This window comes from Neovison vison, chromosome 5, assembly GCF_020171115.1.
Source record: "Neovison vison isolate M4711 chromosome 5, ASM_NN_V1, whole genome shotgun sequence".
NCBI classification, from domain to species: Eukaryota; Metazoa; Chordata; class Mammalia; order Carnivora; family Mustelidae; genus Neogale; species Neogale vison.
Window position 1 is genome coordinate 155,212,106 of NC_058095.1, and position 23,929 is coordinate 155,236,034.

The 23,929-nt window shown below is 42.7% G+C and overlaps 1 protein-coding gene across 25 annotated transcripts in view; it reads right to left on the minus strand.

The window, feature by feature from the left end:
* Window positions 1–23,929, minus strand: part of DOCK9 (dedicator of cytokinesis 9) — a 279,424-nt gene that overhangs the window by 171,157 nt on the left and 84,338 nt on the right. For 8 of the 25 annotated variants that reach the window (XM_044250023.1, XM_044250020.1, XM_044250011.1 and 5 more), the window contains exon 1: window positions 5,067–5,315. The exons of the other annotated variants lie outside the window; for them this stretch is intronic. In XM_044250023.1, the coding sequence (XP_044105958.1) occupies window positions 5,067–5,192 (126 nt within the window). In that variant the 5' untranslated portion in view covers window positions 5,193–5,315. Of the gene's footprint in view, window positions 1–5,066; window positions 5,316–23,929 lie in introns of those variants that run through there. 25 annotated transcript variants of the gene reach the window in all.

The following is a 23,929-nucleotide window of genomic DNA, read 5'->3' on the forward strand; positions in this document are numbered from 1 at the left end:
TTGTTAGTACTTCAAAAAAAAAAAAGAAAAAAAAAAAGAAATCAACCTTGCCATTAAAAAAAAAAAACAACAGTGATCAGCCCTCCCACCTCCCCACTGATGAACAACAGGAGAAAGCAGCACACAGGAGCTGGGTGCGTTCTATAGTGACACAGTTGTGGAAGTCCCTTCTCTGGGACAGTTTCCCATGTCTGCAGGCTTAGTCAGTGCACCCCGACCCATCTAAGCACGCAGTCCCCAAAGATTCCTTCCAGTGACAGCATCACAAAATACATGTGCTCCTTCCGGGGCCTCATTCATACAAACTGTTTATAGGAACAGTCGGGGGTCCTTGTGCCTTCTCTAACGCAGGGCTGGGCCTGCTTCGGACGCTAAAAATTCGAGAAAACATGTCCTTGCTGGAACTATGATTTAAGTGCTGTCTGCCTAAGTGGAAAAGGATGGGTGAGATTAGGAACAAGGAGTTCCTAATAAATACCGTATGAGAGCCCTTCATTAGCCAGACCTGGCTGCTTGTGGAGAGGAAGGGTATTAGTAAGTGTAAGTCTGGTAAGTCTCAGTGCTTATAAATGTGGGTTGAATAAGAAAACAAATAAACAAATCAAGGGGAAAACCAACAAGCACAGTGGAGATTTATGGCCCTGAATAAATGAATTTTCCTGGTTTTATCACTTGGAATATGTCTCTTTAGAAAGCTTACAGGAAATTTCCTGCACCACTCAGTATTTTGAAAACACAAAGAAACTACTTATTAAATATCACCAATGTCATTAATATCATTAATTACTTCTAAAGATGCCTATAGGGATGCCAGAAAATCTGCAAGGCCAAAGGGCTTTATAAGCATAATTTAATTAACTCAATCACAGTCATCTAAAGTTTTATAGGATTTACACAACATGATCATTGCCCATAACCTTACACTTCAGGGTGTATGTCTTAATTCACTTCTTTGTCTATTTCTAGAGTAAATAGAACTTCAGAGAGAGAAAGGTTTTCCCAGGCAGTGCACCTCCTTGTCCGGCCAGAAGCCGGGTCTCCTACCTGTGACTGTATCGCCACAGGTACTGTCTCCCATGTAGCCATTTAGCTAAACATGTGTTCATTGAAAATATCAAACTAAGAATTCAGACTCAATTTTTACCACATAAAGATCCCAGAAAAATAGCAAAGAGAAAAGATGTCTCGAAAAATAAACTTTTGGGGGCCCCTGGGTAGCTCAGGGGGGCTAAGTGTCCAACTCTTGATTTCAGCTCGGGCCGTGATCTCAGGGTCGTGAGATGGAGCCCTGCATCTAGGTCCGAGCTCAACAGGGAGTCTGCTTGAGGTTCTCTCTCCCTCTCCCCTGGCCCTGCTCACACTCACTCCCGCGTGTGCTCGCGCTCTCTCTCAAATAAATCTTTAAATAAAGAAACTTCAAAAAACATCTAATGAGTATACCTAACACATGAAAATTCACCTCTTTTTTATCTTCACATCTTTCAACCTTCCAAAGTCCCCAAATAAGACCTGTACTACAGTTCTCCAATGCCTGTTGAAAATAACCCAACAAAAGGGCAACACGAACGACATATACCCCAGCCACTCCTGACTCTTTGAGGCCACACCCTGTTCCTCTAAACTGCTGAGAAATAACAATTAGAATAAATTATTTCCAGGAATTTAGAGTTGGGGGGGCAAAAATAAGTATTCAAATGTAAACAGGGTAACTAACCTGCCGACGTCAAGAATATCCTGATTGTTCCCCTGTTAGTCATTCACAGCCCACAAAGTCATTTTTCAATGGGGCTGGCAGTGAGCCTGGATGGGCATGGAGAAGTTTCGCCGCGCAGAGCGTCCCCTGCTTACCGTCAAAATGAGGGGACAAGACCCATCTATGAAGGTAAGTGTAAGTGGAACCCAGCAGCCCCTGAAACTTCAGAACGTCCACCCACTTACTTTTCTAAGACACACTGGCTTTACCTAGCACAGAACAAGCAGCCGCCGCCCAGGGAGACCTCAACCGTTGTCCTGGCAGAGGAGAAAGAAATATAAACGCCCAAGAAAAGCAGCAAGAGGAGACTTCTGATTGACGTTTTACAGAACAAATACTGGCTTACATTAAGTGCTTTAAGATATATTTATAGTTGCTAGTAAGTGCACTGTTAGTCATCCACAGCCCACAAAGGCATTTCTCAATGACCGTCCATTGTACTAATTGCAAAGAATTGGAAACAAATTAAATAACGATCAAATTATGATACTGCCATAAAACTGAGAATCACACAACCATTAAGAATAATGACATAAGTCTATGGTGATAAAGAAAGATGTTTTTGATCTGTTCTAGGAGTAATTTAATGCAGAAATCTATAGTACAGTACATTTTCCAAACATATACGCCACAAGAAGTTATATTTTTATATGCACATGACAAAGTCTGAAAGTGTATACTATACACCAGGGCACCTAAATGGCTCAGTCAGAAAAGCATGCAATGCCTGATCTCAGGGTTGTGAGTTCAAGCCCCATGTTGGGTGTAGAGATGACTTTAAAAAAATAAAAACAAAACAAAAAAGAAAGTGGATCCACCAAATAACTAATTGTGAGCACTTGGAGTAAAAGTAAGGGCACTTTATGTTTCCCTAGTTCTACGCTATATTTATACACACTCATTATTTTTATGCTTTCTAAACTATGTGACATTTCCCCCAAGGACTGATTGTGCACGTAACTAAAACCAGCAAAACTTAACTTTAAAATGTTACCTGTTGAATAAAGTAAGTTCCTTACCTTTAAATGTTACACACGTACTCTTATCAAGTACCTGGGCTACTGGAGATAATAAGGAACGGCACTAACAAACAGATGTCATGACTGTGCTGGCATACTTTTTTAAAAAATCATCTTGGAAAAAAAGGCTGTCTTCCCCGCAGTTTATCGGATTCTCATTTGCTGTAAGGAGCAATAATCACAAGTAAGAAGATCCGCCCTGGACAGAGGCCCTGCTGCGATATCCTTGCTTCTCTTACCCGTTATGAGCTCTGTATTATCTTGCTTCCGCTGGGGAAGAAGAAGAACAGTATCAGATAAGAAAAAGCTTCTAAGGGGGCTCCTGGGTGGCTCCATAGGTTAAGGCCTCTGCCTTCAGCTAGGGTCTTGGTCCCAGGACCCTGGGATCGAGCCCTGAGTTGGGCTCTCTGCTCATCAGGGAGCCTGCTTCCCTTTCCTCCCTCTCTGCCTACTTGTGATCTCTATCAAATAAATAAATAAATAAATCTTTAAAAAAAAAAAAAAGGAAAGAAAAGAAAGAAAAAAGAAAAGAGAAAGCTTCTCAGGTGTGTCCCTGCTGCCTTCACCCTTCTGTCACACCTGTCCCTGCAGATGCTCAGGGCCTGAGCTCCCCATGCAGCTTCTGGACCAGTGGGTACAGCGGCCGCCGGCACAGCCTCAACCAGGACAGTGGAAAAAGGAACTCCCCATGGACCGGCCTGGCGTGAGACTGACAGAAACAAGTAACTGGGATGCGAGCAGCTGATGTTTTGAGCAGTAGAAAGAGAAGGAAGTTTTGTTTTGTTTTGTTTTGTTTTTTTAAAAATCTCTACGCCCAACATGGGGCTCAAATTCATGACCCCGAGAACAAGAGTCACATGCACTACACTACCAACTGAGCAACCAGGTGCCCTGAGAAGGAAATATTTTAAAAGTCACTTGTGTGATTTAAAAAAAAAAAAAAAAAAATCACGCAGCATCTTTCTATAGTGTATTTAAGCCTCTGGATAAATATTTCTACACATCTGGAGAAACACTGACAAAGACTTTTAAGAATATTCACAAGGGAATGCAAACCACACAACTTCCTCCAAGAAATCCTAAGTTACATCAGCGAGGAGCTTAAACCAGTTACAACTACGCGGCATGCAAGGGGCTCTAGCACTTAATGGATAAATGCACTATTGTGCTAGCAGAAAGGAATCCAAGATAATGAATAACATCTCTACACAATATACCAGGGGGACGAAAACTAAATCACTCGGATGAAAATCTGCAGTGAAAAAGCCCATCATATTTAAAGACTTTCTCAGTTCACAGTTAGCAGTATCATTTTGAAGGCAAAACAATGTGAGGCAGCCTCACGTGTCGCTGAGCAAAACAATTTAGCTCAAATCCAATCCATTACAGGGAAGTTTCAGTTCAGATTATTAAAGACACAAATTAAGTTAGTTAACCACTTTATAACAGCAACTGAACCTCGATGTTTTAAAAAAATCACTATATAAAAAAATCACTAACTACTAGTTTATCAGTCCCTCTAACAGATCATTTGAAAGGCTCAATTGTCCCCTCTGTAGTGCATGTTGGTGGTTTTTTTTTTTGCAGTTTGCTTAAAAAATTATGTGCCTTTATTGTACTAAAGAAATTCCATGAGAGAAGCACAACCTACTCATCGATGATAACAACACAACCATTTTTCACATTCCTCCCTTTCAAAGTCTATCAGAGCTCTTTAAATTCATCCCAACTGCTATGAGCTTAGCTAATGACAAGAAGGAAAACATTTCCATCAGTTGGTTCAAAGTTTAGGTTATTTCTTACTTTGCTCAAGGCTAACCTATTAAAATGAGTGAGTGAGAACACACAGAACTTCAACAGTCATGCTCCTTAAAACACCCCAATGTCATCCTACTTTTCACAATAACAGAAGTACATCATGCAAAAATGTTTTCATCTTGCAAAGGAATTCTTTGCCAGCTCCAGAGAAGGCGACTGCAACGTGCCTCCCTGGGTTCATGTCCGGCCAACACCGCAGCTAGGTGGGACAGAATTTTGAACAATACAAAGTTGTTGCTAGACAAAACAGCCTCCTGGAAACCACAGTCATCCACAGAATGTCAACATTTCTTTCCTCCCAAAGAAAAATCAAAGTGGAACCAAAGTGAATCTACAGGAGAAGAAAGGAGAGTTCACGAGAGACAGGCAGAGCAAGTTTTAAAGCCAGAGTGCCAGAAGGCGCTCAAGCACACACACACACAATAAAAGCACTTGGTGGAGAAGACCACAGAAACGCTGTGGGCGACCGCTCTCACCAGCACTGGCCCCGCGCCCTCTGCTTCCTCTTCGCCCTGGGCTGCATCCTTGCGTTGCAGGGGGGGTTCAATCACCAGCTCCTTCTTAACACTTCTACTACTTGTCCTGCATTTATCAGCCTGCATTCTCGGCGGAAAACACCAAGTCAGAAAGTCTGCAACTCAGACAGCTGCGAGTCCCTGACCGTGCAAGGCACAAGCATGCCCCTGGCCCGAGCACGGAGAGGAAGCCGGCTTCCCGAGCACAAGTGGTCAGCCCGACGGCTGGGTCTGCGGAGCCGGCGGGGTGGGAGGGCATGCAGGCCAGGGCCAGCCCCCAGGGGTGTTACTACTGCTCCGAGAATGGGAGGCTCCCACACGCCGGCCAAAGGCAAACAAACCCGAACTGTACAATACACAGTGTGCTGTCTCTCTGATAGAGACCGGCCTCATTGTGTCTGTTCCACAAGGCGTGGGCCAAATGGAGCCGAGTCCAAACAGTGCAGTGTTTAAAAGAAAATCAGTCACAGTTAGACTCTTTCATGATTATTTCAAGTCTGAACCTCCTGGAGTTGGAGGGACAGCGAGGTTGTCCGGGTGTTCTAAAATTCCTGTAGTTTCTGGGTGCTTCCTGATGGCCGAACACCAAATGCTTGGCTGATGGGCCAAGCAGGGAAGGGCAAAGAGTGAGGGGTCCCACCTCACGGGTGCGGGTGTAAGGAAAGCGTCCCTCCCTGGATGACAGACCTCAGCACAACAAACTTGACTTAGCAACTATTTTATGCCAGGAAGACAGGGTCATTGAACAGTCTTATGGGTTGCTACCTAACATAGTAAACGCGTTTATTCAACAGAATATTACTGTGAATGCATCAATAGGTGTGTCGGTAATGAGCCCAGGATGAGATACTGAGAGGGTCGCAGTAAACATGTAAGGCAGTGTCTCTCCCTTCTGTCACTCAAGCACCAGGAATCCGGGGTATGAATATTAACTGTGTAATAAGTCACAAGGGTTCAACTAGGCCATTAAAAAAATTAATGGTTTTTACAATATTTTTTTTTAAACTAGCCCATTTCTGAACCTTGAGTAATCTTTCAGGGTAAATATAAATTCACTTGCCAAATCTAGGTTCTAAAATAGTATGATATATCGATTATAAAAACCTATCTTCATAAAATTACAAGCAGACCAAAAAAAAAAAACCACCAAAAAAAAAAGAGCCTCAGTTACATAAATACAGAATTGAAGTAGCAGTTACATCAAAACTTAAGAATTATCCTATAAATCAGAGGCAAGAAAGTCTGAAGCCACACACTCAACAGACAGACTGAGCCTCAGTAAAGTATAGCATAACCAACAATTTGAACAACTTCTTGAAATCGCTTGAGAAGTTCTAAATATCCCAATTCTTCCTCAATTCCTCATTTTCATTAAGTCACCAGCAGGTCAGGACTTTGAGAGAAATGCTATCCTGTTTATTTGGTCAAAATTACTTCTGTTCTGTAAGTAAGTAATTTAAAAGGTTATTTGTTGTATGAATACTGCAAGTGCCCATGGACAATTTACATTATCTTTGTAGCATCCAAGGAGGTTCTCCCCATTTTACAGATGCAGAAACTGATGCACAGAAGGGTTACACATGTGCAAAAGGTTACACAGCAGGCAGCAGCAATATGGATCTAGTGTATACACTCTTTACCATGATCCGATGAACCAGTCACCTGCTCCAATTACACCAACTGCTAAAAAAACCCAAAATATGTAAAAGCTACTGATCGGCAGCTAAAGGTGAAGGCAGTATCAAGGTAATTTGGTGAAGCAGTAAAAAGGTAAAAAATGGCATAGCTCAGTGCTAGGTCCATAGTAAGGTATTCATTTAAAAGGTAACTACTGTTACTGTTGTTGTTATTCCCAGCTGAAGAAGTTGGCCCTTATCTTAAATTCCAGACTTCGCCTGTGTGAACTACAATGACAATTCCACCAACCATGGGACAGGACACCACAAAATGTTTCAGCAATTTCAAAACAACTGATCTTTCCAGTTCGCAGCTTGATTATGATAGCTGCCTTTGAACAGTGACCTTGAACCCCTGCATTCATGCCACAAACCAGACATCTTCTTAAGGTTTTCCTATATTTTTCAAAATCTTAGCAATGAATTGATATTTCTCTTGTGATCAAGGAAAAAACTTTAAATTGGCTCTGAGTTTCCAGGTAGCCAGGACAGAGGTTAGGTTCCCTAATTTATATCACCAAAAGGAGAAAACACTCCAAGGTAAAAAGAAAGAAAAACAAATTTTTTTAATTTCTCACACAGAGATTTGCATAAAAAGGGACTGATTCATGTGCTAGTTCTCAATGTGTTTACAGGATATGCAACAGCCAAGTTCACACTGCTTTCTCACCACCTTCTGAGAGCATTATACTTAAATCCTGGATAAAGGAAAGCAATTCTGAGAGCAAGATGATCATCACCAGCTTCCAATGATCCAACTTATGAGAGAAGGAAAGTCTCAGGATGGAGAAGAATGGAGATACTATTGCCAGCTTTCCTGCTACATAACTTCTCAGACAATGTCAAGTGCTCTGGTTCTCGGCTTACTTAGGACAACCAACACTTCAGAAGTCTGCCAGTCTAGGGGGAGTCACATGTACAGTATTTAATTCTCTAAAGGGTTTGTGAGACCGATGTCTGAGAACATGAGAGGGACATCTGGCCAGAGCAATCACAAGAGGAAATGCCATCTTAGAAGGATGGTAAGTAGGTGGCCAAGGGTTCCTTTGCAGCATTTCAAAGAACAAGTATTTCCTGGACCTCTGGGTTCAAGTCCACCAACATTTACGGAACCCCTACTGTCCAGCAAAACCTCAAGTTCTTTCACACTTAACTTGTACAACTCTTACAATAACAAAAACACCTATTAACATGTATTAATGGTATGCAGAATTTTACAGTTTAAACAGAAGAGAGTAAACCTTTTGGGGGGAGAAGGTTGAAATGAATGCTTCTGTATATGAGTTTCAATTTTCAAGTTTTAATATTCACACGAATTATTTTTATAGGTTGGGTACCCAAAACCATGAAATCTGTATAGAAAAATATGGACTTTTCCAAGAGCAATTTTTTACTGTAAGGAAGGCTAACTGTAGACTCTACGGCCCCCATCATGAAGTTCCATCACATTCTGAAAAACAAGGAGCTTAAGACCCTCTGACCCAGGACTCCTACATGTGGCTTAAGACCCAGTTTAAATACTATCTTGATCCTCCTAGCCAGGATTTGACTAGCTCCTCTTCTGCTAACCGTCTGGTTATTCCTTTTATTCACCTCTATTCTGGAGATTTTCATGGTCCTCCTTTTAAGTTTGTACGTGTCACACTCTTCAATGAGACCATAAATTCATGAGGGCAGGAACTATATCTTAACCACCTTTGCATCTCCAGTATCTTAAGTCCTGCAAGCACTCAAAACACATTTGCTGTATTTAAAGCTTATGTCAGTTTTGTGTCTCTGGTTATCTTTATCTCTAAAATACAATTTGGTAGTTGCAGAAATATGCCAACATTTTCATTTGCTAATGGCCCAAATTAAGGCAGAAGCATTCAACTGTTCATCAACTGAAACACAATGGACCATTTACTAATAATTAAAATGTTCCTTTCTCCCAACTAAGAAAATGTTATCCTGCAAAACTTGCTAGACATTTTTCAGACAAAGGTATACTTGAAAACAGTACAACTGAACCTTGAAGAAGGTTTTTAGCAAGGAATAATATAAAATTTAAAACTGCATTTTGCTGCAGCTAAAACCCATACAAGGAATAAAGATCAATTACCTCAACAAAATTTTCACTCTCCTAATTAGGGACTCCCACCATATCAGAAGGATATTTAAAACTTAACAGTTAACTTTATAGATAGATATAGATATGATCAGAGACTTTAAATTTTATATACACACACACACACACACACATATGCCTTTATAGTATGTAAAGTATACTGAAATAAAGTTCTACATATAGAGACATACACCCGTCTAAGGTAGAGACTTCACTATATATTAAATATATGTATCTAAAAATTAAATAACTGTATACACACACACACACACACACGTATCTACTCCAAAGTGATCATCTCTTTTCTCTTGGTCTGGGAAATGTGAAACAGTTAAGTACAAATTATTAAGAAAAATCACAAAAAGGAGCAAATGACTAATGATTTTCCGCAGTGTATTGTTAACTAGTCAGCTTGCTAGCCAAAGAAAAGAAAAGGTGTCAGGAAAATGATCTGGCCTTCTGAGAGAAACCGACATAGAGAAACAAGGGCACAAGCAGCAGCAAAACAGAACAGAACAGGATGAGAGGCCACAGGTGCGGAGGGCGAAGTGATAAACAGTGACAGCAGAGGAGAGAGATTATGACAAAAAGAGAAATAGGTGTGGGGGCAGGCAGAGGTGAGAGAAGAAGGGGTTTTCTGCATTAGACCCTTGAGGCCTCACTGAATAGTTAATATTTAAAAAAAAAAAAAAAAGCTGACATAAAGTCTGATGTTCATCCCTGTTTCTGTTGTCATCAGAGATATAATCAAATGATCACAGAAATGAAATATGCATTATCATCTAGCCCAGTGGTTCAGAGTCTAGAATCCAAGGCTGAACTTGGGAGGAAAGTGGTCTGTGAACCCTCTGAAATTACATTCAAAATGTTGTGTGTGTTTGTGATTTTGGGGGGGGGGGGGAAGAGGCCAGTGGAGTTTAGCACTCAGAGAAGGAGCCAAGGGAAGATCACCCACTCACAGAATAAGGAAACGGGTCCAGAGAAATGATCTAGAGAGCCAAGCAAAGCTTGGGGATAGGAAGCTCTTCCCTTCAGCAGTTGGTTCAAATTCTATTTGAGTAGAGGCAGCAACAGCAATTTAAACACCAGGCACCAGTTAAATAAACAAGCCGACCGATGGCAATCAGCCGTGTCAACACCTGCAGCTACTCCTTTGTTCAGTGAAGGCCAAGTCAGCGACAGGCCATCATAGGAAACGTAATGCCAGATGGACAACCCAAGGCCAAGAAAGTCTGCCTCCAAAACAGGAAAATACGATAACCAATACAAATTGAGTTTTTTGAGAACTTTTAATGACATTAAGAAAATGTCCACAATAACATGCACATACAAGACTGAAAAAAAAATGTGACTGCTGATTAACTCTGGTATGTGAGACTACTAGGAATTACTTTTCTCTAAAATCTTACATTCTAAATTTTCTTCAAAAGCACTTGTTACTTCTATATTCAGAAAAAAATCCACCCAAATATGCTGTATTGCAAAATAATGGTAAAGAAAAAGTTCACATCAAGGTTTGGCCCCCACTATAACTCAACAGCTATGTGCTAACACTTGACCTCTCCGGGTCCCATAAACTTCACGTATAAATCGAATGACGTACATTAAAAATCTTTCCAGCTCTGCATGTCTACATGAACTATTAAAACTGTCCTTACTGATGAGATGTAGGGGAAAACAAACCACCCCAACAGAATGATAAACATTTTAAAATCACATTTCCCCACTACACACAAAAAAACACAAAGACCAAACAGTGGTTCTATTTCTAAACGTGTCCGATGCTCAATGGAAGATGTCCGAAATGTGGAGGACCCTCCTCCGGGGGAGCAGGGGCCGAGCTGAGAGGCTGACAGATGACAAGGACTATGGGATGTTCTATTGGTGAGGAGAGGGAGCAAGGGGAGGCCGGCAGCCCTCTCTACACAGTTCTGGGGTAAGCAAGCTCACAGTGCTGGGACAGCAGGGCACAGGCCCTAAAGAAGGCTCTGTTTCCAGATAAGCAATTAAAACAGGACAGTGCTTCCATTTCTAGAGACTGCTCCCTGGTAATGGCTTTGTGAATTTAGCACAACGACTTCACCACCCTGGGGGCCGCAGGTCCCTCCTCTGGAAAACAGGGACCAGATGTCCACAGTTACCATTCTAACTAGATTCTGTGCATTCCGAAGACCCAAGTGGATCATGGATATGTCCCACGGCGTCAGGAACACAGACTGCATGCAGCCACAATGTTCCAGAAGCTTCTCCATTGAAGACAGCCCCACCCCAACCAGAGACATTCCCTCTCCCTGCTTCCCTTTCTCCACAGCCTCCATCACCATCTGGCATTCTGCATTCTACTTTCCTTATTTGTCTAATCCCAATTAAAAAAGAGAGAGAGGGGGGGGCCTGGGTGGCTCAGTGGGTTAAGCCGCTGCCTTCAGCTCAGGTCATGATCTCGGGGTCCTGGGATGGAGTCCCACATCGGGCTCTCTGCTCAGCAGGGAGCCTGCTTCCCTCTATCTCCCTCTCTGCCTGCCTCTCCATCTGCTTGTGATCTCTCTCTGTCAAATAAATAAATAAAATCTTTAAAAAAAAAAAAAAAAGAGAGAGAGAGAGAGAGAGAGAGAAGACGCTCTGTGAGGGCAGAGATTTTTGTCTATTTTGTTCACTGCTCTATTCCTAGGTCGTAAAACAGGGTAGTGCTTAAAAAATATTTCTTGGATGAATTTACTGAAGAGTTAGGATCCTGGCAGTCTGGATAAAGAGCTTTTACGCTCTGCACACCAATATTTTTTCTGTAAACTGTCAATTTATTTTAAACACAATAATGATAATTCAGCCAACAAGGTCAGTGATTTGTGTTAGAGATGGAAACTTACAAAGGCAAAGGAAAACATCATGTGCCCGATTTTTCTCAGGAAACGAAACTCCCAGTCCCAGTTACCAACACCCCGCCCGCCACACAGCATCAACCCTGAGCAAGGCGTCACCCTGATGGGGCCATTCCAGCACATTTGATCTGCCCGTCAGCTTTAAGCACTGCAGCAAAGGAGGGGTATGTGGTGTGTACAGAGAAAGCAGTCCATAAATGCTTGCTTAGAAAATAAATGATAAATTGCCTCACTCTGGTTTGATTTGTTCCAGACCCACGCCTCACAGGAGTTGAAATGAAGGATTTTCTAACTTTCCTCACTACATGAAACGGTTGAGGTTAAGGACTAGGAAACGTATGCATAGTGAGAAAAACAACCAAAAGATTTTTTTTAAGCACTGAAGTTTTCTTTCTAAATTAAATGCCTCATTCCATTATAAACAGAAGACAAATGTCCACTCCTTCACTTCTCCCCATATGTGCACCTCCCAAAGCAACCTAATGAAATCCATAAATAACCACCCTCCAAGTTTACGGGTTCCGTAAAATCTCTGTATATGTTAACATTACTTAACACATGTTCCATCAGTGTTGGTATGGTACAAAACTGGTGGACCCCCGTGACTGACGGGTGAGGGAGACGGGGCAAGCTGGCAGGGGGCACAGGGTTGTCACTCCCAGGTGTCACAGTTCAAGGCCATCAGCTACCTACCCCGGAAGCAGGAGAGATGACCAGCCTCCAGGCAAAAGCTGGACACTTACTTTGGCAAAATCGAAAACACCCCCAGGCTTCAAGGGGAAAGTCCACCATGAGGAAACTTGGCAAAGTGAGTTGTGGACTACCCCCTAAGACTTCTGGCTTAGTTAAACTGGCATTTAAAAGACAATGACCATTTACAATCATCCCGGTTCCCCAACAATGATAGGAAAGTCCCTGCTTTTTAAAAAGCGGTAGATTATGTCCCTTCCATAAGATAAACTCATCAGCAGCGAAGATGATGTGTCCCTTCTCATCCTGCCGCCTAAAGCTGGTCTTCTACATCTTCCCAGCTCATTGTGATGGATTTCCTATGTAAAAGTAAGAGATTGCCAAGGAATAGGAAACAAAGCCAGTTGTAGGGGGCTCAAACGTTATTCCTGGACAACACATCCTGACAAGTCAAACTTTCCCCCATGAGAGCTTGTAAAAATATGGAACTCATCTTAATGAATCTCTCCATAGATATGCTACAAATAAAGGGACCAGAGCGGGAGATAAAAACACAGTGTGTGGGGAGGGCCAATGACAAAACGCCCACCTCTGCACTGCCACATCAACACACACAACCACCTTAGAGACCAGTGGTGGCGGTGACGGTGACGGTCATGGAGCTGTGGCCCCCTTTGGTCCTTTACTGAGGTTGCTGAGTAGTCCTGTTACTTCTGTTACATTCCTGAAGTTTTATATATGCAGCACAGCGGGCTTCAGCTGTCCCCTCTGAAACAAGGGGGAGAAAAAGCTTCTGGGAAAAGTTATGGTTAAAAGGGAGAAGGTGATAGTTCATCAAGCTCTGAAAACTTGAACTGTGGCTGTGAATATTCCACTGCCCCTCCACAATGAGGGGCCAGATCTTAGAGTCCCTCTGTTCATTCAAAACTAGAAAGTAAAATGAACACAAAGCAAACAACGTTTCCAATAAGCACTTAGGAGCCCTCCGGGCACAGACTTCCATTTATGCTTTGCCAAGACCTAAATCTATAAGTCAATACTCACTTATTATTAGTTTGTAACTGTCACACAAGAATTTCAACACAGAAGAGAGGAGGAAAGGGAAGAACATGCGTGGCTTGGGGAGACAGCACAGGTGGGCAAGGAAAACATTGCCTGAGTCCCTACTATGTGCTCGGCCCTTGACGTATATCCTCATTTAATTCAGTTCAATTTAACCTTTACAATAGTAACACTATATTAGGCACTCTTCTTTGTAGAAACTGGTGTTCTTTTAAGGTAAATAACTTACCTTAAGTTTGCATTGTTACTATGCTCCAAAATTAATCTTAAACCTGATAACTAAATATATAACTTCATCTCCCTTTTGAACAAACATCTCCTTAGGGGAGACACCGAAATTTAACGTTAATAGCGGTTGTGTCTGAAATACAGAACCAAAGCTTTTATTTACCCTTCTTTCTACTTACCTGTATTTTTAAAACTTTCCTCATAATAAGCATGAGTTACTTTAAACTAAATACATCTTCAAACTTTTTAAATTTTTAAATTTATATTTTAAAACTTTTTTATTAGTATTTGGGAAATCTTTAAAAATCATATAATGCATACAACTGCTCCTCCAGGAGCAGGACGGGGGGAAGGTTAGTGAGGCATACAATTCCAGAGCAGAATCTAAGAAAGCACTAAAAATTCAGCAATCAAGACTGACGATACTCAATGAAATTCTCAGGTAAAAATCAAAAGTAATGCTAAAAAAAAAGCCATGATAAACAAAATTTGAAACGCAGATGGGATCAGAATGTGATTGCATCAGGCTCCAACATGGCCCCACTTAGCAAGCGCTTACTCTGTGCCAGGCACGGCGATACACAGTATATTTATTCCTTTATAACCCTGAGACAGTTACTCTTATTTTACATATGAGGAAACTGAGCTCAGCACAAAAGTTAAGGAATTAGTCCAAAGTCACAGAATTGGTCCAAGGTCACAGAACTGATACATGGAAAAACAACTTTAAACAGATTAATAAAAGGTAATTCTTACTTTTCTTCACTGTAAAAATAAGTGAACGTCTATGTTTAAAACAGGGGCGCCTGGGTGGCTCAGCTGGTTAAGCATCTGACTTCTGCTCACGTCATGATCAGTCCTGGCTTGATCAAGCCCCTCTCCCACTGCCTCTCTGCCTGCTTGTGCTCTCTCGTTCCCTCTCTGTCAAATTTAAGTTAAAAATATATATATATTTAAAACAGGTCGGGGCACCTGGGTGGCTCAGTGGTTTAGGCCTCTGCCTTCGGCTCAGGTCATGATCTCAGGGTCCTAGGATCGAGCCCCACATCGGGCTCTCTGCTCAGCGGGGACCCTGCTTCTCCCCCCCTCTCTCTGCCTGCCTTCTGCCTACTTGTGATCTCTGTCTATCAAATAAATAGATAAAAATCTTTAAAAAAAAAAAAAAAAAAAAACAGGTCAACAAGTGACCGGCTTGTCAGATAAAGATTTAAACTCAAGCTCAACATACATTCTTCTTCCTAAAATGATTACGGAATACTGAGGCTATTTGGGCAAAGGACCAAAACCCCACTCTACTGAAACCTCTTTTATTTTACTTAATTGTTCATACAGAAGTGAAAATTCCTAATGGTTCAAAGTATGGAACAGAGTGAGGGCAAAGGCTTTCCTCTCATTTTAATTCCCCACAGGAAGGAAGTTAGAAACAAACAGTATGACCTGGAGATTAGCTCCCAGAGCAAAGCAGTTTCTCTGGGGCTAAACTGGGATGCCTCCCCAGTGACACCCCTTCCCCACGTGGCTTCCGTGGTCTCCCCTGCCCTCCTCACCACTGCCTGCCCCGAACCTTAAGCACAAAGACCACTGAGTGTCTGTACTGCCTCCTCACACCTCCAAAAATGCTGCCTGTTAATCTGGAATGTTCCCTTAACACCTCCTAATCTTAACCTGTCAAATGTCTGCTGGCTTCTGTATTATACAGATTCCAGAAACCACCTAAAACTTCGGCATTTGGAATCTTGCGCTGTATTTTTCACAGCACCCAGATGATACCTACGCTAGAGGCTTTTATCCCTCTATGTCTGAGAATCAATGACCCTAATTTATTAACTTTAAAGAGACAAGAACACCCCCAATGTTTAAACACAGATGCAATGGAAGGAGACCTGACTTTTGTCAAGCTAATGTTGTTTTTGCCTCTAGCAAAGCACTAACATTAAGACAGTTGAGAGTTTTCCTGGAGGAATGTTGACTCTGCCTGCCTTGAGTTTTTGTCAATGGGCTGCAGGTTATAAGGAAATTTAATTTTATCGACATTTCTTTCTGCTTCTGTTCCCCACATCACCTACACCAAAGGCTTTCTCATCCATCTATGTCTGAGAATCACTGATCCTAATTTATTAACTTAAAAGAGACAAGAACACCCACGATGTTTAAATGCAGATCCAATACAGGAAAACATGAATGGCTTCCCAGACAGGTCTCTGCACAGATAGGACGTGGACAACTGCACTTGGCTGCAAGTAAGGGGTGTGAGGATAAGGCCAAAAAGCTTGCATATTCTCTGCAGGATGGAACACATACTCTAGGCTCATCAAAACACTGTGGCAGGTTTTGACTCATTAATGACTGCTGGACTTTGGGGGAAAATACAACTTTGTGGGTAGATTCTTCCACCAGTATTAACCATCACCCGCCTTCCTCTCTCCTCCCCTCCCCCCATCCCTGCCAAAATGGCATGCCTCTCAATTCCGAGCCATTAAGAAAGGCCCTACAGAGCAGTACAAGCTTCCTACATCTCTCCAATACTTTCAGGGATGTGATCAAATACTGAAACACTTGCTTAGCACAATACCTCTCTGAAGAGAATACAGAACAAAACCCACCCTGGGGCTTTGTGGCCTTGAAGCCTTTCACAAACACCTTGTTTGCCAGCTCAGTGACCTCTCATTCAAGTTCAAATGTGTGACCTTTATGGTTGAGAACTAAAAGCAATAAAGCAATCTATTTAGAGAAAGGCAACCTGCATTTCTAAGGATTTCCTCCTCCCTACCCCATAAGAGGAATAAGATGCCAAAGTGACATCCTCCATGTGTATCCTCCACAACTCACTGCAATTAGGCCAGTAATGCAAAACAAAAATACTCCTCACCCAGTTACAGGCTTAATGTACTATTATTTTCCTTTTAAAGAGAATCTCTCACTCAGATACGTACATGAGATTGATGAAAACTTTCATGAGACTTCTCAGTCCCTGATTTAAGACTTGAAGGCAGTAAAATAAACAAAAAATCTTAAAGAAGTTTTGTTTCACAGAAGTTTTAAATTGAGACCGCGTTAACACTTTCCCCAACATCTTGTTTTGAAATAACTACAGCACATTAATTTGGGGAAAACACAGAGCTTCTAGAGTTACTGCAATATATTTAAGTCAACCAGAAGTGTCGGCAGACGCAGCTCCCCAGACCTGATAGGCCACCTCCAAGTCCCCACTGGCGTCAGGGACAGGTGCTCATCAAATGAGGACACCAAACTATCGACGGTCAAGTTCTCTTTGGCTCCAACTTTCTGTAACTCAGTGATGCATGTTACCACTGCGGCTACGTGGGCTTACTTTGTCCTTCCTGTGTGACACCACGTTTGTCATATTCTGTGTGACCCAGCAGTCACCACATAAGAGAACTTCCAAGGAACATTCAATAAAGTAGTTAATGTGGGACGCCTGGGTGGCGCAGTTGGTTAAACGACTGCCTCCGGCTCAGGGCGTGATCCTGGAGTCCCGGGATCGAGTCCCACATCGGGCTCCCAGCTCCATGGGGAGTCTGCTTCTCCCTCTGACCTTCTCCTTGCTCATGCTCTCTCTCACTGTCTCTCTCTCTCAAATAAATAAAATAAAAAATCTTAAAAAAAAAAAAAAAAGTAGTTAATGGAACGCTCTGCATATTTACTCATTAATCCACTTGTGAGCGAGCTGATTCGTGCGTTAACTCTCCTGCCTGCTCCATCAATGCTCCCCAGGCGTTTTTCAAAACGGGGGGGGGGGGGGGGGCTCAGGGCAGGACTGAGAGGTAAGGAACAGATAATCCGGTGAGGGACCAAGATGAAAGGTTGTAAACAAGTAACTTCAATATCGTGAGCGGCAGAAGAAACAGGTTTACCCTCGTGTTGTCCAGCATGCTTTCCCCCAGTCCCACGCGGCCACCGAGTATCTGACCTGTAGCCGGTCAAACTGAGAAGCTCTATGTATAAAATAAACACTGCATTTCAGAGGCTTTGTATGAAAAGACAGAAAGTAAAATATCCTAAGTTTTCACTGATTGCATGTTGGAAAATACTTTGAATAGACTGGGTTAATAAAACATCATTAAAATTCATTTCACTCGTTTCTTTTACTATTTTTTAACGTAAAGCTGCACATGTGACTGGCACTGTATTTTAATCGGACACTGCTGGGCTAGATGCGCCCCAGTCCGGGTTGTCTTTGCTGGCCAGACACAAAGATCACAGTTCCCCATCTCAGCAATTGGGGGAAACTATGTGACTGGGTTCTGGCCAAAAGAATGTAAGAAATATAAGGGAGAAGAGTCTAGTGCCACCATGAAACAAGGTGCACGGCTGTCCCAGCTCATTCTCCTCGTGGACCCACTGAAAGCAGACTCCGCAGGAGGCCCGGCGCCACGGGGAAGCCACGGATGTGGAGCCACAGATTCCTGAATCGTCCCTGAGAAGACCGCCCAATGTACACCCAACGGGATCTTGTCACAAGTGCAAGTTAGTACAAATACTTAGAGCATTACGCTACTGCCATTTGGTTACAGGAGAAGTTGAGGGATGACTACGTGCTCCAGAATTCTCAGGATAGGGGCTCCTGGGTGGCTCAGTCGGTTAAGTGTCTGTCTTCAGCACGGCTCATGATCCCAGGGTCCTGGGATTGAAGCCCACATCAGTCTCCCTACTTGGCAGGAAGCCTGCTTCTCCCTCTCCCACTCTCCTTGCTTGTGCTCCCTCTCTCGCTGTCTATCTCTCTGTCACGTAAATTTTTAAAAATCTTAAAAAAAAGAATTCTCAGGATAAGCTTGGGAGGCTAGGTGTATGTGAACAGGGCAGAAACCTCAGGTTCTCCAACTCCATGGGGTCAGAACCACTCAGAGAGCTGGTGACAGTATAGACTGCTAGGCCTCTTTAATCCTCTCTAGCAGATGGAGTTAAGGAAGGGGGGTTTGGTCAGCGTCAGCCCCACCCTGCCCCGCAGCTCCCTCCCCTGCAGCAGGTAGGGAGGGTGTCTGAGCACCCACAGCTCTGGCTGCTCCAGGCACTGCTGATGCTGCTCCTCTGGGGACACACCTTAAAACCCAGGGTCCTAAAGGAAGCACCTGGGGAACAAGTGAGGGGTTAGAAAAGTAGAGACTTATATCCCGCAGTCAGGAGTTTGAATACTCCCTCCAAGATAACTGTAAAGCAGAACTTCCCTTCCCATATGCAGCAATAAAATTAACTGAAGTAAATATGAGTATCTGCTAATACTTAAATTTCCTACAAAATTCCCGAGGAAATGACAGGGGCACAGTGGAGTAAGTTGACCACTGTGGGCCAAGTGTGAGACTCCAAAACCCTAATTCTTGGGTCAACCACCTCGTTATTATAAACTTGCTATGTGCCCTAAGAAATGAGATAACCATGAGACAGCTGCTGCGGTTGTGCTATTAGCAGAGGAACATTTGCCTTCAACCTACTTCAAAGAAACCTTTGCAAGATTAGATGTGGGAATTTAAAAAAAAAAAATGTTCTAGGAAAAGGTATATAATTTACCTTCAAAGATGTCTATTATTTTAACCAGGCACTACTCAACCTGGTATGATGCAAATGACTGTCTTGGAGAGAAGCAACCGGAGCTGACCAACAGCACGGAGGAAGACAGAGACCATGAGGAACAACATTAACTTCACTGGGAATCCTTCCCAGTAGCACAGTTCTTTTTATTATTATTATTATTTATTTATTCATTTGAGAGAGAGAGAGAGAGAGAGAGCACAAGCAGGGAGAGCGGCAGAGGGAGAGGGAGAAGCAGACTCCCTGGTGAGTAGGGATCCCGACATGGGGCTCGATCCCAAGACCCTGAAATCATGATCTGAGCCAAAGGCAGACGCTTAACCATCTAAGCACCCCAGGCGCCCTCCAGTAGTACAATTCTGAGTGCCCTCCTTTCCATATTCAAGCCAGACAACAACAAAACAACAAAACAGTTCTAACTCACTCAACTGGATTAAAAGCCAGATGTTGGCACCCTCTGAGTAGCTATAAAATATGGCAGTGGAAGAGACAACCTCTTAAATCACTGTCTGTACTGCATCCAAATGAATGCTGGGGAATAGATTTTAGTGTTTTTCTTTCTAACAGTGCAAGGAGAAAGAGTTCTGTTTGAGCTAAATATATTCTTTACTCAACATAGAAATCTAATGGTCCCTTTGCGATCATTCAGAGGGGGAAAATGATTAAAACAGTTTGTTAAAAAAAAACAGTTTATTAAATGTTTTCTCTCACTGTAGTTAGAATTAGATGAATAATACATGGAATTTGCTTATGTCAAAACTGCAGGGGAGTCAACTGCTTTTACCTCAAAGGGAAAAAAAGTGTGGGATTACTTTCAGCAATATTCCTTAATATCATCAAGCTGCAAAATGAGAAGATACCTTTTTTGCCACCCTTAATTCACAACTTTGTCAAAGAAGTTTCACCTATATCGTCAATTTTATTTTTATCAGGGCACTGTCATAGATTTCCAGTATCTGTTGTGCCAGGTAACAAATACTAAAATACAAAACCCAAATAACACTGATCGCTACCAATGCTTCCTAAAGAAGAGCTATTTTAAAATACAAACATACTTGAAACTAGAAATGGCAATCTTAGAATTTTTTTTTAAAGATTGTATTTACTTATTTGAGAAAGAGAGAGACAGAGATAGTGACAGCGAGAGAGAGCACAGCCGGAAGGAGAGGGAGAAGCAGGCTTTCCACCGAGCAGGGGGCCCACTGCAGGGCCTAATCCCAGGACCCTGAGACCATGACCTGAGCCAAAGGCAGCTGCTTAACCGACTGAGCCACCCAGGTGCCCCACAATCTTAGAATTTTTTTTTAAAGCTTTTAAATCTTGGGGTATCTGGGTATCTCAGTTGCTTGAGTGTCCAACTCTTGGTTTCAGCTGAGGTCATGATCTCAGAGTCCTGAGATAGAGCCCTGCATGGGGCTCCACACTTGGTGGGGAGTCTGCTTGAGATCCTCTTTCTCCCTCTCTCTGCCTTTCCCTTTGCCCCTTCCTAAACTTGTGCCCTCTCTCCCTCCCTCTCTCTCTCTCTCTCTCTCTAAAATAAAAAAATACATGTTTAAAAAAATGTTTTTAATCTTTAGGAGCTCACTACATTTTCCTCATTTCTGCACAGATCTGAAACAGCTCTATCATGATCTGAGTACCAGGCACTTGGGAACCTAGGAGGGAAGCAAACAAATGCTCATAGGACTGCACGGGTGATCGCCCAGCTCCTTGCGAAGGCGGGTTTGTGTTGGCTCTGAAAGTAAAATTAAGGAAGCTTTCAGGCTGGTGAACATGTGAAGAAGTGTAGAGCACGGCAGGCTGGAAAACAGCATGGAAACTCCGTGCCCCTTTCCCCGTAGCTTGTCCTTCCTCATAATCTCACCCTGTACATCTCTTCCATCTGGCCATTCTTGAGTTCAGATGCTGGAAAGGGGGAAGCCATATATTGCTGACACCACTCCTGCTTTTGGAACGTAAAAAGAATAGAGGCCTGCAAACCTGAGTGGCCTCATCCTAGGAGACATTTCATACGACATGCTGATGGACTGGATAGTTATTGATGACTCAATGAGATTCTAGTAATGTGCCAGGATCCTTTGACCGTTACGAATGTTTTCTTACAAGGGTTCCTTGTTTGAAGCCTAGGGAGTCAACTGTAATACTGTTATTTAAAATAAGAAATATGTATTTGGTCTTTGTCCCCTTTCTGACACAGAGCTCCTATAAACATAAAAATAAAAAAATTTTTTAAAAATTAAAAAATAAAATTAAAAATTGGATTGGTGCTGGGGCTCCTGGCTGGCTCCATTGATTAAGTATCCGACTCTTGATTGTGTCTCAGGTCATGATCTCAGAGTTGTGGGACTGAGCCCCACGATGGGCTCCATGCTCAGCGTGGAGCCTGATTAAGATTCTTTCTCTCCCTCTCCCTCAGCCCCTCCCCACCCACTTTCACTCACTCTCTCTCTCCTCTCTCTCTCTCTCTCTCTCTCTCTCGCCTCTCTAAAAAAATAAAAATTCACGGATACCTGGGTGGGTCAGTGGATTAAAGCCTCTGCCTTTGGCTCAGGTCATGATCCCAGAGTCCTGGGATGGAGCCCCACATCGGGCTCTTTGCTCAGCAGGGAGCCTGCCTCCCCCTCTCTCTCTGCCTGCCTCTCTGCCTACTTGTGATCTGTCAAATAAATTTAAAAAATCTTTAAAAAAATAATAATAATTTAAAAATTAAAATTAAAATTTTAAAAAATTGGATTGGTGCTTCAAACTTATAAATAGAAAAATCAACAAGCCAGACTTCATTTACTTCAGAGACATCCAAAATGAGATGCCCAAGGCAGGTGAAGGGCTGTTGGCTTGAGTCTCGAGAGAAGCTGGGGTGCTCATACCATCTCCTAGATGGAAACTCTGATATAGACAGGCACCTGTTTCTGCCGATCCCAGTCATGTTTGGAGCACTTACTCTTCGAACTACAGACTGAACCCAAAGCATCAGGTATTCTAATCTAGTGGGTTTTTTTTGTTTGTTTGTTTGTTTTTTTGAGAGAGAGACAGAGAGAGAGAGCATGAGAGGGGAGAAGGTCAGAGGGTGAAGCAGACTCCCCGTGGAGCTGGAGCCCGATGTGGAACTCGATCCCGGGACTCCGGGATCATGACCTGAGCTGAAGGCAGTCGCTTAACCAACTGAGCCACCCAGGTGCCCCTCTAATCTAGTGGTTCTTAGAGGCGGGCAATTTCACCCTCCTGTGGAGGCCACGCAAGAGAATCCAGAGGCATTTTTGGTCCTCACGCCTCGTGGAAAAGGGCTTTGATACTGGAATCCAGTCAGTACAGGCCAGGGATTCTCCTAATACCCTACAATGCCCAAGTCAGCCCCTAAAGCAATGAATTATCCAGCCCCAAATGTTGGAAGTGCTGAGACTAGGAAACCTGTACCAATTCTCTCAGAGGAATTACTTCTCAAATGGACAGACCTCCTTCTACAACAAGAAAACCTGTTTCCCAAGAGTTCAATATATTCATACAATCATAATTAGGTTACTTATAATCATATATGCATGTGTATATTTTATACACACACACACACACACATACACACTCATATAAATACTGACTACTGACAACTCTGTCCCTTATCAAGGTCAATTAATGATCTTTGTTCCTTCCTCCCAACTATGTGCCCAATTTCTATATATCAAGTGGTAGTTCCTGTTCCCTGTTCTCTTCACACCTTCTTTTGCATGACTTCTGAGAAAAACCAGGAACATGCTTAGCAAAAACCCAGACCTTATACACGGTAACTGAGTCTTAAGTGTCAAAAATATATCTTTAATATGTTTTAGAATAGTATATTCTAGAAGCCCAACAATATTAAACATTGTTTCATATTTCTGTTCACTTTAAATCATAAGCAAGTATAAAATGGTAAGAAATTAGTAAGGTATGGCTGCTACCGCTATACCAAGAGGAAACTGTGTAAATGACCTAGGGTGTTCTAAAGAAATGTATGCATAGAAAAAAAAAAAAGTCACTAGAATCTGAATCACGCTGTTAGAAGTCTATCTGCTAGATGGGCAATGGTCATCTACCATGGGGGGACAATGTGCAGGTCACCATCAAGGACACCAAGTCCAACCATGACAAAACATCTTTTCCCGGGGGGACCTTTATCTGTGGACATTATACTAACATCATTCATTCATATAAAGCTAATGCCAGGGTACTGTTTCAAGTGAGAACATTACAGAGGTTCATCATATATGCCATCACAAAGGCTAAGAGAAAGGAGATCAGGGGAACCTGTTGACTGCCCAGCATACACAAAGCTCACAATGGAATCAATCCAGAAAGCAACTGGCAACAGAATTACACTAGAAGGAAAGGAGAAGATGTTAACCAATCTGGGATCAATAAAGCCTTCTCTAAGGGGTTCTGCGCATGCTGTCTGAGATGCCACATGTCTGGGTAACTCAGGGAACAGACAGCAACACTCGGCTGAGTCCCCCAGAGATGATTCCACACTCCTGACTTGTTACACAGGCAGCTTCCACTCCTCTGACACCCTCCGTCACCCTCAGCCCTCCACCCGCCCAGCCCACCGCTCTGCCCTTACACTGTTTTCCACCGTTGGCCACACTCAGCCTCCAGGGAATGCGCTCT